The sequence below is a fragment of the Ruditapes philippinarum genome, unplaced genomic scaffold (genome assembly GCF_026571515.1).
Source record: "Ruditapes philippinarum isolate M1 unplaced genomic scaffold, ASM2657151v2 ctg8018_1_1_1_1, whole genome shotgun sequence".
In the NCBI taxonomy this organism is placed as follows: Eukaryota; Metazoa; Mollusca; class Bivalvia; order Venerida; family Veneridae; genus Ruditapes; species Ruditapes philippinarum.
In genome coordinates, this window is record NW_026865728.1 from 1 (window position 1) to 19,161 (window position 19,161).

The 19,161-nt window shown below is 33.5% G+C and overlaps 3 protein-coding genes across 4 annotated transcripts; all 3 read left to right on the forward strand.

Annotated features, from left to right (window-relative positions):
• Positions 1 to 360: 360 nt before the first annotated feature.
• Positions 361 to 4,433, forward strand: LOC132730134 (perlucin-like). Its single transcript, XM_060715990.1, has 4 exons — positions 361 to 497; positions 742 to 832; positions 3,955 to 4,171; positions 4,345 to 4,433. The coding sequence occupies exons 2-4, from the start codon at positions 766 to 768 to the stop codon at positions 4,370 to 4,372; spliced, it is 312 nt and encodes a 103-aa protein (XP_060571973.1). The 5' UTR covers positions 361 to 497; positions 742 to 765; the 3' UTR covers positions 4,373 to 4,433.
• Positions 4,434 to 9,375: 4,942 nt separating this feature from the next.
• LOC132730131 (perlucin-like) lies at positions 9,376 to 17,905 on the forward strand. 2 transcript variants are annotated; one of them, XM_060715986.1, is made up of 6 exons: positions 9,376 to 9,526; positions 9,698 to 9,795; positions 10,677 to 10,767; positions 11,502 to 11,709; positions 17,168 to 17,354; positions 17,840 to 17,905. In XM_060715986.1, the coding sequence occupies exons 1-5, from the start codon at positions 9,484 to 9,486 to the stop codon at positions 17,340 to 17,342; spliced, it is 615 nt and encodes a 204-aa protein (XP_060571969.1). In that variant the 5' UTR covers positions 9,376 to 9,483; the 3' UTR covers positions 17,343 to 17,354; positions 17,840 to 17,905. The 2 variants fall into 2 exon arrangements, with proteins under 2 accessions (XP_060571969.1, XP_060571970.1); XM_060715987.1 differs by lacking the exons at positions 17,168 to 17,354; positions 17,840 to 17,905 and adding an exon at positions 12,141 to 12,206.
• LOC132730132 (D-dopachrome decarboxylase-like) lies at positions 12,872 to 14,593 on the forward strand. The gene is made up of 3 exons (XM_060715988.1): positions 12,872 to 13,059; positions 13,895 to 14,070; positions 14,457 to 14,593. Exons 1-3 carry the CDS (start codon positions 12,952 to 12,954, stop codon positions 14,509 to 14,511), a joined length of 339 nt encoding a protein of 112 aa, XP_060571971.1. The 5' UTR covers positions 12,872 to 12,951; the 3' UTR covers positions 14,512 to 14,593.
• Positions 17,906 to 19,161: the final 1,256 nt, after the last annotated feature.

A 19,161-nucleotide genomic window follows, 5' to 3' on the forward strand; every position in this document is an offset into this window, starting at 1 on the left:
CAATGTAACAATATTATGCTATTATTACAGTTGTTCAAAGGCATTTATTGTGCCGATTGCCAATAAATGAAATGAAATGTTAACTGGTTATAGTAAGGACATTCATTTCTTGAATGGAGTGTTTTCCAATTGTAATAGTTATTATGCAGTCTCAACAGTGTTGTTTATTCAGAAGTTCATATTAAGAATTAAGAAATATGTACCGTATGTAATATTTAGTTTGTAAGTTGTTATATTATCATTTGTTACTGATTTAAATAAAGCTATTATTATTATTATTATTATTATTATTATTAAACCTTGATACAGAATATCACACAACATGAAGGCTTTGTTAAGGGTCGAGATCAATTATCAAACGTCTTTTAAAATCATTAAGAACAAATAAGAATATTTGCAGGGATTTTCAGTGCAACATCGTGTCCAGATGGATTTGAGCCACACCATGGCTCCTGCTATTTTTCAGCCACGATAAAGAAACATGGACAGGAGCCTATGTATGTTCAAAATAATGTTTTCTTCTTTTGACTTTAAATGATATTTCATGTATAAATTATATACTTAAACATAACGCTTATAAAATGATATAGGACGTATAATTGTGAGTTTGTCTTTTCTTACTTATGTTTTCTGTACTCAATTAAGAAGCATTACTGATTGATACAATGTATCATCAAATTGGTTTTGAATTCTTACATAAAACATTAAAATGATAAAATATTTATGTAACGAAAATTTCAGCAATCTTGTAAAATCTTCGACGCAATGCTGGTTGAGGTCAATTCCGCCGACGAAGACGCTTACCTATCTTCGAAAGGACGAACCCTCGGAAGTATGCTGACACAATAAATGATATTTTTGGTATTGAAACGCCGAATATAACTTTCGCCGAATACAGCTCTCCGTGTAGATTCATCCGTGATATTTAAACAAAAACCTCCTTTAGAGCTATCTCAAACAGCTATTTGCATTCGTTTTAAACGAACAATTACTAACAAATAAAGCTCCTGGAGGGTACTAACGAATTAAGTTCCTCGAGGGTACTAACGAACTAAGCTTCTCGAGGGTACTAATGAATAAAGCTCATCGAGGGTACTTACGAATAAAGCTCCTCGAGGGTACTAAAGAACTAAGCTCCTCATAGGTACTAACGAATAAAACTCATCGAGAGTACTAACGAATAAAGCTCCTCGAACTAACGATGAAAGCTCCTCGATAGTACTTACGAATAAAGCTCCTCGAGGGTACTCACGAATGAAGCTCCTGGGGGGTACTTACGAAAGCTCCTAGAGAGTTCTTAGAAAAAAGCTCCTAGAGAGTACTAACAAATAAAGCTCATCGAGAGTACTTACGAATAAAGCTCCCGGGAATTTAATTTGATAAATACCTTAGTCAAGTTTGATAATTACGGACACTCACTGACCACTAACTGACATTTTGTCAATGTCATCGGAAAACATTTATCTTTGTTTCTGAATGTGTTTTCTTCTAGATTCACAACTTGAGCTGACCACTCATCATCCAAAGGTGCTAGTCGTATTGATTTGACCTAAAATATTTTTAATCTTGTTATTCATGTCATATTATATCAATTTATTAAAAACAATATTTTTTTAAATTTTTGTTATATTGTCAATATAACACAAATCAAAAGATTTTTATTTAGGAATATGTTATCTTCATCACCGTCATTTTCTTTCTTCTTAGTGAGATATTTGTTTAATAAAACGAATGAAATTTTAACGTCTATTCTAAAGGGTCTTCCTAAACCCATCAGACGTGTTCAAAACTGGCTCAAAATGTTCTGCTTTAAAATGCCTTTAAATGTTAAGAACGGTAAACAAACTTCTTATCTCGTTTGTTTTGATAATTTGACAATTTGATATGTCAGTATCGCATTGAAGTCATAAGGTGAGTATGTTTATCACGATATGAGGCCAGTAATATTTATTAATTAGGTAGGGATAAATTGTCTGATATATCGAGATGATGATTGTAACGATGGCCTAGAAAAGAACGAGCATACATGTACATGTACTTTGTGCAATGTGTTTGACTTTAAAAAAAGTTAGAGTTTAAAACTTAATATTGTTAAAATAAGACAGTTAACCTTTGCTCCATCAGTCAAAATAGAACAGTTTGCGTTTTCAGATCTTCGTTTTTTTTCGGAGCTGCATTATAGAAAAGAGGTATATATATTCGTCGAGAGGTATATTCGTCGAGAGATAAATTCGTCGAGAGATATATTCGTCGAGAGATATATTCGTCGAGAGGTATATTCGTCGAGAGATATATTCTTCGAGATATATATTCGTTGAGAGGTATATTCGTCGAGATATATATTCGTCGAGAGGTATATTCGTCGAGAGATATATTCGTCGAGAGGTATATTCGTTGAGATATATATGCGGCGAGAGATATATTCGTCGAGAGGTATATTCGTTGAGAGATATATTCGTCGAGAGGTATATTCGTCGAGAGATATATTCATCGAGAGGTATATTCGTCGAGAGGTATATTCGTCGAGAGGTATATTCGTTGAGAGATATATTCGTCGAGAGGTATATTCGTCGAGAGGTATATTCGTCGAGAGGTATATTCGTCGAGAGGTATATTCGTTGAGATATATATGCGGCGAGAGATATATTCGTCGAGAGGTATATTCGTCGAGAGGTATATTCGTCGAGAGGTATATTTCGTCGAGAGGTATATTCGTTGAGAGATATATGCGGCGAGAGATATATTCGTCGAGAGGTATATTCGTCGAGAGGTATATTCGTCGAGAGGTATATTCGTTGAGATATATATGCGGCGAGAGATATATTCGTCGAGAGGTATATTCGTCGAGAGGTATATTCGTTGAGATATATATGCGGCGAGAGATATATTCGTCGAGCGGTATATTCGTTGAGAGGTATATTTCGTCGAGAGGTATATTCGTTGAGAGATATTTGCGGTGAGAGATATATTTGTCGAGAGGTATATTCGTTGAGAGATATATGCGGCGAGAGATATATTCGTCGAGCGGTATATTCGTTGAGAGGTATATTCGTCGAGAGGTATATTCGTTGAGAGATATTTGCGGCGAGAGATATATTCGTCGAGAGGTATATTCGTTGAGAGATATATGCGGCGAGAGATATATTCGTCGAGCGGTATATTCGTTGAGAGGTATATAATTGTCGAGAGGTATATTCGTTGAGAGATATTTGCGGCGAGAGATATATTCGTCGAGAGGTATATTCGTCGAGAGGTATATTCGTTGAGAGATATATGCGGCGAGAGATATATTCGTCGAGAGGTATATTCGTCGAGAGATATATTCGTCGAAAGGTATATTCGTCGAAAGGTATATTCGATGAGAGATACATGCGGCGAGAGATATATTCGTCGAGAGGTATATTCGTTGAGAGATATATGCGGCGAGAGCTCCACGCAGTGTAGAATCACTGTCAAACTTTCTAACGGCCCTGGTTAAGAATATATTCAATTCCACCATGGATGTGGAACATTTAAATTAGAAGAAATAATGTGGAAGGGTCGGTCGAGGAGGGCTGTTGATTCAACACACGTGATTTTGTTCCTCTAGTGAATATTTGAGACATTTTCATATGTTTTTATTAAAATGACAACATTCGGTGTGAGTCAAGTCTCAAAAATAAGAAATGATAAAACATATTATTCGTGGAAAACTTTTTTTTTGTAAATACACATGTTGTGTGACATTTCATTAAAAGTGCTATTGTCCAATTTTTCTTTTTGTAATTCATAGTTCTTTTCACTGTCAAAATGAACTCAGCAATGACAAAATCTACATATTATAATAACATATTAACTTTTTGACTAATATATACGTATTTTAACAAAATATATACTTAGTAGTCACACGTCATTTTATTTGAATTCGTTTTCAACACAAATTTATTTCTATGATGACATGTTATATTATAACAGATTATTGGTATATTGGACTGAGTGACAAACTAGTTGAGGGAGAATATATCTGGGAGTCTAGCTTACAGGTACTGACAGGTGATGCGTTCTTTAACTGGGGTGTTGGGGAGCCAAACGGTGCTGGGGATGAAGACTGTGTTGTTTACGCACCATCCAAAAACTATCAATGGGCAGACGTTATTTGCACCCGGACAGAACACTACATATGTGAAAAGAGGTTAGCTCACATGTTTGTTAAACTCGTATGTTGATCTTTTCTTTCATATAAAAAATATGAACATTTACTATCATATTGATACCAGAAAATTATTTTGATATTTTGGAGGCAATAAATTAAAGAAGTTGAAAAGTCAAAAGGTTTAATAAAAACTCAATCGCTATTTTTTCCAGCGCAGACAACGAACAGATAGTCGGCTGACGAGACACTGTTTTACAACTTGCTTGTAGTAAACAAAGTAATAAATAAACTATGAATGATATCGTTTACTTATAGTTTACTTATAATAAATCAGTTTAGTGTGTAAAAGTCCCCTGAGAACTTCATTCGGATTACACAGAAAAGGCCTTGGTTTGGTAAGTATGAGTGATAAGTAAAGCACAACATTTTTACTTGATAAATACATCTTCCTGTGTTCATCATTTTAGTCATTTTATAAAGAAGTCGCAGAGAATCCTAAACCTCCATTTATTTAAATTTAGCTTGTATACAACCAAGAATACAAATAAATGCTGTGTTGTCCATGTAGCATTTTCAAATTCATTAGTTGCAGCAAAATTTTGTACCAACTTCATTGATAATATAACTTTTATTACGGATATTTGAATTTCCTCGTTAGTATAAACAATAGTGCAATGTTTCACTTTGTTATACATTATTCCATTGTGTTATACAATATTTAACAAATAAAACATGTCCTTGAGGGCAATATGCAAGTTTACGGACTGGTTGGTCAGACCTTGGTAGGTATATGGCCCGAAGCGCAGCTGATAATTACATGTTGATCAAATGTCATGATTTGTATCAATTTAGTTATAAATTTTATTTGTACATGCCTGAAAAAAATGTGCAGAGAGGCGTCTGAGATTTTCATCCACAACCACCATTAAAAGCTGGAAAGTGGCCATATAACCTAGCTCAATTTAGTGTGTTGGTGTAATGTAAAAAAATGAATTGCCTTCTTCGAAATAGGTAATATTACCAAAAAGAAGAGTACACGTATTTAATGGATGAAAAATGCGAGTAGCATTAAATTGTTGAATTCGTTGTGGTGTATGATCAACAAGCATTCACAAGATGCATTTTCTCTTAAATGATTTCTAAATAAATCAGCATTTAAATTGCTACATTTGTTACGAATTTGAGCGTGTAAAACCGAGTGTAGACGATCCCCGATACAGAAAAAAATAGGAACTGTCGGAGGTTTGTATTTCTGTTTAAGTTTGCATTTAAATATATTAAAGGGAGGATGAATGTCGGTATCCAAGTTATTCCATAATGACGTTGCTGATAAATCAATTTGTAAAAATTTGAGTACGACGTGCTACAGTTGTATTCTTAAGACATAAGGCACATTGTTAGAAACGGTATCTGGAAAAATGTTTAACAAATAATCCGTTAAGGTGCCTGTTTAGCTTTATACTAAGTAACGAGTTTTTGAATAGTTTGTCTGTCAGACAATGATACCCAACCGATTTCATTAAGCAAACGCTCAATAGAAACAGACCTTGTTAGGCCAGTAACGATACGTGCCGCTTCGTATTGAAGTTTCTCAAGGGAGTGTTTCTCGTAATCCGCGCATCCATCCCAGACAATTGACGCATATTCTTAGATTGGTCTCATGTAGGAAATGTATATTTGATTTAAAGTTTTTCGTTTAAGTTTGTATTTTGATGTTCTCATAGATCTTAGAACTTTGGAAGCAGACATTAATTGTTTATGTGGTCATGCCATTTACCATCAGTACTAAAAGTGACACCTAAGTGTTTATGACTGTAACATAATCAAGAGAAACATTATCAAAGTAGAGAGATGGTTTATCTTCAGACCCAAGTGTGAAAAATAACACTTCTGTTTTGTTAGGATCAAAGTTTACTAGCTAACGTTTCGACCATTCCGTAATTTTATTTCAGTCTTCCATAAAAGAACTGGAAACTGCGAGAGAGCTATCATCTGCAAAAAGTCTCGTTACACTGATTAGATTATCGGCAATGTCATTGACATATATTAGAAATAATAAGGGGCCAAGGACAGAGCCTTGGGGGACCCCAGCAGTTATATATTTACTTTCAGAATAGGAGAAACCAACAAAGACTTTTTGGTTTCGATTACTTAGATAATTATTAATCCATTTTAGAATCTGACCTTTAATTCCGTATTGTTTTAATTTGAATATAAGTCCTTCGTGTCATACTCTATCGAACGCTTATGAAATATCTCAAAATAAGCGCGGTTGTAATACCATACAAGTCTTTTGTAAGGTACTGATTTGTGTAATTTAAATTTGATATTAATATAAGTGCCAAAATGATAACTGATATTCCTCGGTGTCTTAAAAATACCCGAATGTAGAATTAAATTCTGGTCTGAGATAGCATTTGGATCAATAAGATCTCACGTTTGTATTAAGCTTCCAAATGAGACCGACCCCAAGTCTGTAGCCTTTCCCGGTCATGAAATATCTATCAGCAAACGAGCGCATCCGTGCTAAAAATCCCTGGTAGTACAACGATTCGGTACTAAACATAGACTAATTCATGTTTGTTAGCCTAGTCCGGGTCAAAATCACTTGAATTTACTAAATAATATTACAAAATACATTAAGTGGGACCACTCACAACCCTCAGTAGCATCTGACATGGAGCTAAATATAAATTGCTGTTTACGCCATCAGGCATACTTGTGCGAAACGTTGCGGTTTCAATGCTATTGGCAAATAAGAAGACTCCTTACAAAATACCGAACAGGTGATTTACAATTGGGTAGAAAGGAATCAAAAGGTTTGAAACTCGAATTTCGTGTGTATCAGTCTAGTCCTCAAAAAATCTTGATCCGTCATTGAAAATAACTAGGGTCCAGTCATTCTGACGTTAGCGGGCGCCCATTGAAACGTTCATGGATGCAGATTGCTGGTTGTCTGGCCCTCATGCCCGCTCTATGAAAACCCTTTCTGATTGTTTGCCTAGCATTTCTTATGCCACTGGCATAATTTAAGTCATTTTGCAGGGCAGTAGCCGTAATATAACGCTGACGTCGCGCTTGGGCGACAATAAAACGGTCTTCACGCTGAGTTGTGACCCTTTCCTGACCCGCGTAGTAGTTCATATTTCAGTGCAGGACAATACCCCTACTGATATTTCCTTTAAAGATACCCTGTCCTTTTTCTTTTTGCAGCGGACAATTTCCCTCCCCTTGTCTGTTTTTAGCTCACCTGAGCAATGCTCAGGGTGAGCTATTGTGATGGCCCTGTGTCCGTCGTCCGTCGTCGTGTGGCGTGCGTCGTGCGTCCTCAACTTTTAACATAAACAACATCTCCTCTGAAACCAATGACTGCACATCAACCAAACTTTACAGAAATGATCCTTGGGTGGTCCCCTTTCAAAATTGTTCAAATAGTTCCGGTCTGTTGCATATGTAGGTCATAGGGCCAGAAAAGGATTTCAAAAAACACAAAATTAAAAAATCTTCTTGTGTGAAAGTACATGGGCCAGAGCTTTGATTTTTGGTATATGGTATCATCTATGGGTCCTCTACCAAAGTTGTTCAAATTTTGTCCCTAGTGTCAAAATTGGCCCCGCCCCGGGGGGTCATAGGTTTTTCCTTATATGTATGTATATAGTAAAATCTAAAAAAAATCTTCTTCTCTGATTTGGCAAAGGCTACAGATTAGATATTTGGCATGAAACATTGTGTAGTAGACCTCTATCAAGATTGTTCAAATAATGGCCTTAGGGTCAAAATTGACCCCGCCCCGGGGGGTCATTGATTTTCATTACATACATATAGTGAAAACTTGAAAAATCTTCTGGTCTGAAAGTAAATGGCCTAGAGCTTTGATATTTGGTCTATGGTATCATCTGAAGGTCCAATACCAAAGTTGTACAAATTTTGTCCCTAGTGTCAAAATTGGCCCCGCCCCGGGGGGTCATAGGTTTTCCCTATATTTATATAGTAAAAACTTAAAAAATCTTCTTTTAAAGAACCCAAAGAGCTAGAGCTAAGATATTTAGCATGAAACATCTTCTAATGGGTGTCTACCAAGTTTGTTCAAATAAAAGCCCTGGGGTCAAAATTGGCCCCGCCCCAGGGGGTCATTGATTTTCCCTATATGCATATAGTAAAAACTTAAAAAAAATTCTTTTAAAGAATGCAAAGAGCTAGAGCTAAGATATTTAGCATGAAACATGTTCTAATGGATGTCTACCAAGTTTGTTCAAATAAAAGCCCTGGGGTCAAAATTGGCCCCGCCCCAGGGGGTCATTGATTTTCCCTATATGCATATAGTAAAAACTTAAAAAAAATCTTTTAAAGAATGCAAAGAGCTAGAGCTAAGATATTTAGCATGAAACATGTTCTAATGGATGTCTACCAAGTTTGTTCAAAAAGAGCCCTGGGGTCAAAATTGGCTCCGCCCCGGGGTCATTCATTAGCTCGACTTTTTTTTTTTAGATATATACATATTATATATTTCCATATATATTTCCCTATATATATATGTATATTTATATGTATGTATGTATATATATATATATATATATATATATATGTATGTATGTATAACCTGAATAGCTAGAGTTCAGATATTAAGCATGAAACATTGTCTAGTAAGTGTCTACAAAGATTGTTCAAATAAAAGCCCTGGGATCAAAACTGGCCCTGCCCCAGGTGTGTCATTGTTTTTTAACTATATGTGTAAAGAAAAAAACTTGAAAAAATCTTCTTTTAAAAAACCCAACAAGCTAGACCTTAGATGTTTAGCATGAAACATCTTCTAATGGGTGTCAACCAAGTTTGTTCAAATAAAAGCCCTGGGGTTTAAACTGGCCCCGCTCCGGGGGCCTATATACAGGTGAGCGACTTTGGGCCATCATGGCCCTCTTGTTTATTTCTTTTGTCGTTGATATATACCATTAGGGGAGTAAGGTACAAAACTAACAAAATGATAGCTTTGTTCATCAATAGTACTTATTACAAGCCATTCCTTTCAGTTCCTGTAATTTTCATTATTGTTCATATATCAGGCATAACGGAGCTTTTGTATGAGCATTAACTCTAAGATTTTTTAACCTTGTTAGCAAGCTTTTTTTTAAAACTGTAAATATCATACTGTTATTTTCGAAACCATAATTTTGTTTAGTCAAATTGTTGAAATTTTATTTCACTTCCTTCAGGCGTAACCAATGAAAGCGCATAAAAATACACGGAAGTCTCAGAGAAATTGCTATATAAGTCATGTTATCAAGGTTTTCGTGTAACACCGGTTTTGATAAGACTTGTAAAATCAAGGCTTAAATTATTTTCAATTGCGCAAGATGGATGTGTTGTTAGCATTTTTTTATCTTCAACTCACTATAGGTATAAATTTGATTAATTATCTTAATATTGTTTCTTAATTACCATTACCTATTTATTAATTTCAGATAAAGCATTTGCTTTCTAATAACTGCTATAGTAAACAGGTAAATACAAATTAAACTGATTTTCTAACTTTTTTTAAATCAATCTAGTTTACTTCATACACTTCAGGTTTTGTCAGTGGAACTTATTGTACAGATGGTTTTGAGGTACACAGGGGGTCATGCTACTTTTTTAGCCACGGAAAGGAGGCATGGGAAGATGCACATGTATGTTGTATTGTATAATATATTGTCGCTACAGAAAATTGAGCCCTTATGTTATGTTCTCCAAGGCAAAGAACATAGTCGCAGCTTTGTCTGTTCGTCTGTCTGGGCAACGAGATGATATCTGTTTAATACAGACAACTATAAAAAAAGCGGTAAATTCCATTCTATCTAGTAAATTAAATGGTCTTATTAAAATGTCCTATCATAAAGATTTTTGACCTTACGTCCGTCTAAGAGTCAAGATGCCAGGACAACGGTTAACAAGCAAAAAATTCCCCGAACTATAGTATTTACTTACATTAAGGCTATCCAGACGAAGTTGTTACCGGAATATTTCTAATTAGACTAATAATGACTTATTGAAGTCGACGAAGATGTTCCGAAGAGGAAACTTCAAGATAATCCTCGCATAAAAGAAGCATGTTCTGCTTCGGTGCCTTATTTCAGCTGTAATGTTTCTTTGGGCTACACTAAAGACTTGTCTTTAATACTGAAACACTGTGTCCTATCACAATGATGTGCTCTTTTCCGTGTTTACTCATTGGACTGAAACATAAGTTTTGGTTAAGTAGGCAATGGTAGAAAATGGTAGAAAACCAACATGCTTCCCAGTAGGGATTCATTTAGTTGCCACTATGCCTGACTGTTCGTTATTTGATTAAAATGTACACGTATAAAGTAAATACTCGTTTAAAGCGCAGTACAAGAAATATTCACAATTCTTAAAAATATTTTAGTCATTGTTAAGAAATTTTTTACGGCTATAAACACAATTATATTTGTTAGTCAGTAAATGTTTCATAATGGTTGAATTGTTTCTCTTTGTAAGAAGTTTAACCAATAACATAATAAAGTATGTATATTTTCTTAACCTTTGTCAGCAATCGTGTAAACTCTTTGGTGCTATGCTTGTCGAAGTCGATTCATGGGACGAGCAAAATTATATCTCTGAAAAGGCAAGAATTCTAGGAGGTATGACTTTGTACAAGATATTTTTTTCTAATTTTTACAGTCAACACTTTTCTCATATTGTAGATTATTGATATGTCATTCATTAAAACAGTGTAACTCAAGTCATGACTATATCACAATCCAATGTAAACAGAAAGTCAAGAGAAAAGTTTAAAATGGCAAACCCTTCCAACTTTATCATAACATTTTTTAAAAGTGTTGTAAAAACTTTTGTACCACTAGTTATTCTGATATTTGAGAGAAATAAAACAAATCTTATGATATATGAGTTATTTTAATGCCAGATTGATCAAATTATCAAATATATTTACATATATATACAAAAATAAAAAATTAACCCAAGTGCTTTTTTAGTTTTCACTGTCTACTGGTAGTAATTGTATGAATTCATCTCAAAATAATCAATATTATAATAACATGCCATATCAAAGAAAAAATATAATTATTAGGACTTAAATAACTCATGATTCTTTTCAAACTCTAACGATATCATTAAGAAACTATACATGCATGTTCATCGTCATATTAATAGAAAAGTAAATTTTTAAGTCCAGGTGATTAATCCATTACGATTCATTTATATCCCCCATTATTATTCGTGTTTCTAACAGGATGGTATTTGTGTAAATGAAACCACAGCTTTGCTTTGTTATATCGAGCATGTTAAGATTTCATGGTCAAACAGTCATTCAAGTGTTAATATACAATTTAACATACAGTTGGCCTTTTTGCAGACTATTTCTGGATAGGACTAACAGACAAACTAATAGAAGGAGAATATATGTGGACGACAAGCCAGCAATTAGTTACCTTCTCAAACTGGGGACCAGGAGAACCTAATGGACATGATCACGAAAACTGTGTTCTCATTGACAGTCCGAATGACTACAGGTGGGCAGATGTCAGGTGTGACAGGCCTGAACATTACATCTGTGAGAAGAGGTAGGCTCACTTCATGTGTGTTTCCTTTTTCTACCGATTAATGAAAAAGAGACTGGAGCTTTTGGAATATATTTATTCTTTTTTATAGGCAGTCAAAAATTTAATGCATCCAAAAATACTTTAATGTTTTTTTTGGCATACAACTTTAATATTATTGATGTTTGAACTCAAGAACTGCATTTATGTTTCATTGAGCATTGATGCCGACGCCTCGTTTTTGGTCAAACTGGCAACAACTTCTGAAGTAACATTCCTAATATCGCTTGCGGTCACGGGCTTTCAAAGTAAACGTTATTGGGCCGCGACAGCTATAGCCGTAAGAAATTTCCGGTGTTCATACATTTAAATTAATAAGGACTTTTGTCATGACGGTTCCATTAATAAGTATGACGGAAATCTGTAGAATTAAAAAGTTTCTTCTTCATTTGCAGTGGCGGTGGCAGTATTGTAGGCTGAATGTCATTGAAGCTATTAATAAAGCAACGATTTCAAGGTTATTCTTTGTTCGTTATATGTTCCTAAATAAAAGTTTAAATTATAAGATATTACTTTTAAATATTAAGTATCGATAGGTTTGAATACTTTTTCCGGGTACATGTAGCTTTACAAAATTTCCACGAGTATTCTTCTTGTACATATCCGACAAAGGTTTCATTGAGACAAAAATACAAAGTGTGCCTATATTACTATTCAAAGAGGCTTGCTTTCTTTTATGAAATTAAATCATTTTTTACAAAAAAAAAAGCATCGTGATTTCCTTTGCAAAGTCTTGTTTCTAAAACAAACTTTTAATAAAATTAAGCAATGATAATTAATTTGACGCTTTCACAGTTGTTGAAATTTCCGTGTGACATTGGATATCGCGGATCTTGGAACGAAAACGTTGTTTCGAAAACAGTATGTTGTTGGCTTATAGCAGTTCTTTTCTTTGCTACGCGGGACATACGAGATTACGCCTGATATTATAAGATAAATTTGACATGTCTTTTAAAAAAAAATAGCCTTTAACTATTTTAAGAAAAGCCTACATTTTAATAAAGATGGCTAGTCACATACGATTCAATATCATAGTACAACATTGTTTCTGATACATGTATATAGGGTAAAATAGATAATAATTTATAACTCGTTTGAATGTATTATTAAATTCAAGGTTAGTGCAGATAGCGATGTTTGTATAAGCTAGACATATTCAGTGTAGTTCATCATTTTACCATTGTGTTTCACCTTAAACTTATAAATATGCCAATTTGTCTTCTATACACAAATTTAAAGCGATCGGATATAGACGTTAATTTGGAAGAAAATGTAGCAAGATGTATTTCTGAGACATTGAATAGACCGTTTGAGGTAGGTGTTATTATTTATTTTGTTTTAAAAATACATGTATAAATAACAACATAATCATCGTTGTAAAAAAGTGACTTTTTAACTTAACGTGACGTGTTTATGTACATGCAAGTAAAAGTCATGATTATATCAAATTTTTTGCGTTTTCATTTTACATTCCGATCTGTGCAACCACAACAATCATTATAATGGGGTAGATAAAGCACGTTGAGCCCGGTTAGCATGGATGTATTAACTAGATTCAACATGGAAAAAAGTAAAATACTTACTCATCTTCTTTACTTTTTGGTTTTCATTCCTCTTGAGCGATCATCAGTTGTAAAAAATGTCACAAGTGCTATTATATTTAGCTGGTACTTCAGGTTCATGATTCCAATATTTTAATGTAGAAATTTCTATTATGCTTATGCCAATACTAGAGGGTGGCTTCATTGCCAGTCATGAACGAACGCCATCAAAACGTGTCTAAGATTTTCATCACTTTTGTGTTATTGTTGCCGATTGCTCTCTTGTTTTCCAAACATGTGTTCAGAAGTAAAACAGATTTAATTTCACGGCATTATATATAATAATTCATTTTAATTAATTTCATATTATAACGACAAAAGTATACAAATCGGCAATAATAAAACTCCAGTTCAATAGAAGCATCTTTACTTGGAACGAATGGATCAGCAGTTAATTAATATTTAAACAACGTATCCGGTTAAATCAAACGTATATATTTTTCTTTTAGATTATATTTACTCGCATCTCGTATCGTATTTTGTATAGTATAAACATGTACAAAAATGTATATTATAAAATAAACGTCTGTTTTTTTTTTACATTGTAGCATGTATTCGTTACCCTAATTGCCGAGACACCATCGTTTTGTGCAGGATCACGTGAACCATCTATGGTATGCCAAGTGCAATCAAAAGAGGTGTTTGAAGATCCAAGCAAAATATCTGGATACTATCCGAAGTTTTTCGAGATTTTGAAACAGGCGACAAATATTCCGGGAAACAGGTTTGTTTTGTATAAGTTATATTATAATTTATATGAGACACTTGTATTTGTATTAAAATCTTCGGAAATATATATACAAGACATATCAGGCATTTATCTAATAAAATTGTATACAAGTCTCTGTATAAAACGATAGAATTATGTGTTTTAAACCAATATTTATAACTAACAGAAAAAATTATTTTGATTACTATTTTACAGTGATAGGGCTAAATATTTTGAAAATGACAAGTATTGTCAACATATTATCTGACCTGGGGTCTAAAAAACGAATAAATCTTGACCTTAGAAGATGGAAAATCTGAACCAGATTTTATGAATTCAAGGACATGTCTATCCCGAAGTACATTTCTATTTGCTCTCAGATATATCATGATTTTTTTCAGGATTGTATTAAGTTTCCAGCATGTACCAGACGCTAATGCTGACATAGGACAGTAACATTTACATAATATGGAAAGCAATATACAGTGTATTACGTGATGTTATATCTGGTGACAATAAAAGTTTGATTTAAAGTTAATACTTAGACTTTGTTTTATATTACAAAATGTCTTTCTTAATCAAATTTCCATTGACTTAACTTATATTAATACTATGTTTTAACTATCAAATGATGTACTAATTTAAGATGAAAATGATGTTGGTCTACATGTTAAACTATGGAACGACGTGACTGTTATATGTTATCAATGATTTTGATATCTTGTGAAATGATGATATTATTTTGTCATTTAAGCATATTAACATGTGCAATTTACATCATATCTTGTCTAAAGACAATGCTGACTTGTTCAAACATCATTTTAACTTGTCAAATAATCATTATGACATGTGCAGACAAAATGTTAACTTGTCAAAGTATCATGATGACTTGTGCAAACGACATGTTAACTTGTCAAAATATTATGATGACATGTGCAAACAGCATGTTAACTTGTCGAATTATCGTGATGACATGCTCATAATACCTTAACAAGTTAACATGTGTTTTGCGTTAGAATCACGATTTTTTAACAAATTAACATGTTGTCTGCACAAGTTATCATGATAATTTGAAAAGTGAACATGGCATTTGCAAAAGTCATCATTATACATTGACAAGTTAGAATGGAGTTTGCACAAGTCATCACGATACCTTGACAAGTTAACATGCTGTTTGCACATGTCATCATGAAATTTTGACAAGTTAACATATCGCTTTCACAAGTCACCATTATATTTGGACAAGTTAACATATCGTTTGCACAAGTCATAATGATACTTGGACAAGTTAACATGCTGTATGCATATATCATAACGATAATTCGACAAGTTAACATGCTGTTTACACATATCATCATGGAATTTTGACATGTAAGCATGGCATTTGCACAAGTATAAGTCCTTCGTGCCATGCTCTATCGAACGCTTATGAAATATCTCAAAATGAGAGCGGTTGTAATACCATACAAGTCTTTTGTAAGGTACTGATTGCGGTAAATTAAATTTAATATACATTGTAAATATCAGTGCCAAAATGATAACTGATATTCCTCGGTGTCTTAAAAATACCCGAATGTAGAATTAAATTCTGGTCTGAGATAGCATTTGGATCAATAAGAGTTGACGAGTTGTCTGCGACTCGTGTCGGTTCCGTAATAACACTATACATATCATTTAAAATTAATACACCGCGAAGTTTATGGTTCCTTATGTTCAACTGGTCTTCATTAATGTCACCTACAAATAGAACTCTACTTGATTTATTAAAAGCATTTTCTAAACATATATTCAATATAACCCAAAAGTCTACATAGCTATCAAAGTTTTTTCATTAAGATCGGTATTTTCCAAATCAATTAGCCTTTATAGCTATAAGTTAAGAGAAGGTCGGAAGCTCCATATTCGAGCCTACGAACCAGACAATTAAAAACTCTTTTATAACTATTTCACGTTTGTATTAAGCTTACAAATGAGACTGACCCCAAGTCTGTAGCCTTTCCCGGTCATGAAATATCTATCAGCAAACGAGCGCATCCGTGCTAAAAATCCCTGGTAGTACAACGATTCGGTACTTCATGTTTGTTAGCCTAGTCTGGGTCAAATTCATTTGAATTTACTAAATAATATTACTAAATACATTAAGTGGGACCACTCACAACTCTCAGTAGCATCTGACACGGAGCTAAATATTAATTTGTATATTTATATCTGTGCATCTGATACACGCGACCTCTCAGACAAATCAGAAAGGGTTTTAATAGAGCGGGCATGAGGGCCAGACAACCAACATTCTGCATCCATGAACGTTTCAATGGGCGCTCGCTAACGTCAGAATGACTGGATCTTAGTTATTTTCATGACGAATTAAGATTTTTTGAGGACTAGACTGATACACACGAAACTCGAGTTGCAAACTCTCCGCGGTCTTTCGATTGCTTTCTACGCCATCAGGCATACTTGTGCGAAACGTTGCGGTTTTATTGCTATTGGCAAATCAGAAAACTCCTTACAAAATACCGAACAGGTGATTTACAATGATACTTTTGTACCACTAGTTATTCTGGTATTTGAGAGAAATAAAACAAAGATTGACCAAATTATGAAATATATTTACACATATACGAAAATAAAAAATAACCAAAGTTTTTTTTTTGGTTTTCACTGTCTCCTGGTAGTAATTGTATGCATTCATCTCAAAATAATATATATTATAATAACATGTCATATCAAAGAAAAATGTAATAATTAGGACTTAAATAACTCATGATTCTGTTCAAACTCTAACGATATCTTTATGTAACTAGACATGCATGTTCATCGTCATATTTAAAGATATTTAAAGTTAAGTTAATTTTTTTAAGTCCAGGTGATTAATACATTACGATTCATTTCTATTTCCCCCATTCTAACAGGATGATATTTGTGTAAATGAAACCACAGATTGGCTTTGATACATCGAACATGTTAATATAAAACGGTAGTTTTAAATACTGTGTTTTTAAAAATGATATTTTTAATTACGGATTATTTAAAATAAAAGTATTTTACACTATTTTCAAACAGTCATTGAAGTTTTAAATACAATTTAACATGCATTTTGGCCTGCTTGTAGACTATTTCTGGATAGGACTAACAGCCAAACTAATAGAAGGAGAATATATGTGGACGACAAGCAAGCAATTAGTTACCTTTCTCAAACTGGGGACCAGGAGAACCTAATGGACATGATCACGAAAACTGTGTTCTTATTAACAGTCCGAATGACTACAGGTGGGCAGATGCCCTGAACATGAGAAAAGGTAGGTTCACTTATATGTTTGCTTTCATTTTCTACTGATTAATGAATAAGAAAGAGAGACTTCAGCTTTTAGAATATATTTATTCTTTTTTTCTAGGCAATACAAGATTTAATGCATCCACTAAGAATATTTATAAGGTATATTACAAATTACACTTTCATGTTTTTTTTGGGGGGCATACAACTTTGATATTATTGATGTTTGATCTCAAGAACTGCATTTATGTTTCATTGTGAAAAAATAGAAACATCGATGCCGAAGAATCATTGTTTTAAGTCAAACAGGCAATAACTTCTGAAGTAATTCTCGGTCACTTGATTTCGAAGTCACAGTTGCCAATAAAACGTATTGGGCTTCAAAAACTGTAGCCATAACACATTTATGGTGTTGATACATTTAAATTAATAAAGACCAATGTCATGACATTTACATATTAGTATGGGGCAAGATTAAACAGTGTTATAAGTTTCTTTTTTATTTTGCAGTGGCAGTGGCAGTATTATAGGCTGAATGCAATTAAAGCTATTAAATAAACCAATGATTTCAATGTTTTCTTTGTTTTTGTTTTTTTTTGTATATTCCTAAATAAAAGTTTAAATTATAACCATTATTTTTAAACATTATGTGTCGATAAGTTTGAATACTTTTGCCGGGTACATGTAGCTTCACACAAATTTTACTCGAGTATTCGTCCTTTACATATCCGACATAGGTTTCATTGAGACAATAATACAAAGTGTGCACATGTTACTAGTCAAAGAGGCTTGCAAACTAAATCATTGTTTAGAAGAGAAACGTCATGTTTTCCTTTGCAAAGTCTTGTTTCTTAAACAAACAGTTAAAACGATTAAGCTATGATAGGAAATCTGCCGCTTTAACAGTTCTTGCAAAATCCTAATGACCTTCGATGTCGAAAACGTAGTTTGGAAAACGGCATGTTGTTTTTTTGGACGATTCGCTTACAGCAGTTCTTTATTTTTTGCTACGTGTCAACATGCGAGAAACGCCTGATACTTTAAGTTAAATTCCACGTGTGATTTAAAAATTGCCTTTTAAATATTTTAAGAAAAGCCCACAGTTTAATAAAGATGGCTAGTCACATCCAATTCAATATCATAGTACAACTACATTGTTTTTTATACATCGTGCACATCCAGTAACGCTGGAATGTGCAAATAACGTAAAGTAACGCCGAATCTGTGCAACGCTATTACCAAAACGGATAACAGAGTAAGTAAACGAACCAAAATATTTCATTCTTAATCAAATTTAAAGAAATGAATTAGCGCATACGGCTGCTACGACATTATACTTTAACCAGCATTACATTTTTTTCCAGGAATATGTTTAGATCTACTTTTTTAGATCATTCGTGCGAAAGACAACCTGATTACCGATTTTGAAGGTGACTTGTGTGTTTCATCAACTAAATATGTACATTTAATAAATTTAAAACATTATTATTTTATATTCTGTATGCCTAAGACATTTGTCAAACTACAAGTGTCGTATAACAATAAAAGGAAGCTGGTAAAATAAGATTTAGCTACTTTTAGTAAGTTAACTGGCGTTGCTTCAGTGCTTTCTTCGCGAATTCGGCATAACTCGTATTAGTGTTTGAAATTATTTTTTGTCCAATAGGATTGCAGTATTTCTAATGATCCGTAACACATTTACTTTTGTAAAACGGCAAACTGTTAATCAGTCTAGTCAGTCGACTGTTTATAAAAATAATTTAAAACACTAAGCTTGTTTAAATTTATTAGTACGTATTTACAAAATTAATTGGTAGCGCCTGACCAATTTT

Excerpts from the sequence above, each read along its gene's own strand:
- LOC132730134 (XM_060715990.1), top strand. The coding sequence starts at position 766 with ATGCTGGTTGAGGTCAATTCCGCCGACGAAGACGCTTACCTATCTTCG. Across the intron at positions 833-3,954 it reads GAAAGGACGAACCCTCGGAA|ATTATTGGTATATTGGACTG; the intron begins GTATGCTGACAC and ends ATATTATAACAG. Across the intron at positions 4,172-4,344 it reads CACTACATATGTGAAAAGAG|CGCAGACAACGAACAGATAG; the intron begins GTTAGCTCACAT and ends TATTTTTTCCAG.
- LOC132730131 (XM_060715986.1), top strand. The coding sequence starts at position 9,484 with ATGGATGTGTTGTTAGCATTTTTTTATCTTCAACTCACTATAG. Across the intron at positions 9,527-9,697 it reads TTATCTTCAACTCACTATAG|GTTTTGTCAGTGGAACTTAT; the intron begins GTATAAATTTGA and ends CATACACTTCAG. Across the intron at positions 9,796-10,676 it reads AGGCATGGGAAGATGCACAT|CAATCGTGTAAACTCTTTGG; the intron begins GTATGTTGTATT and ends AACCTTTGTCAG.
- LOC132730132 (XM_060715988.1), top strand. The coding sequence starts at position 12,952 with ATGCCAATTTGTCTTCTATACACAAATTTAAAGCGATCGGATATAGAC. Across the intron at positions 13,060-13,894 it reads CATTGAATAGACCGTTTGAG|CATGTATTCGTTACCCTAAT; the intron begins GTAGGTGTTATT and ends TTTACATTGTAG. Across the intron at positions 14,071-14,456 it reads ACAAATATTCCGGGAAACAG|GATTGTATTAAGTTTCCAGC; the intron begins GTTTGTTTTGTA and ends GATTTTTTTCAG.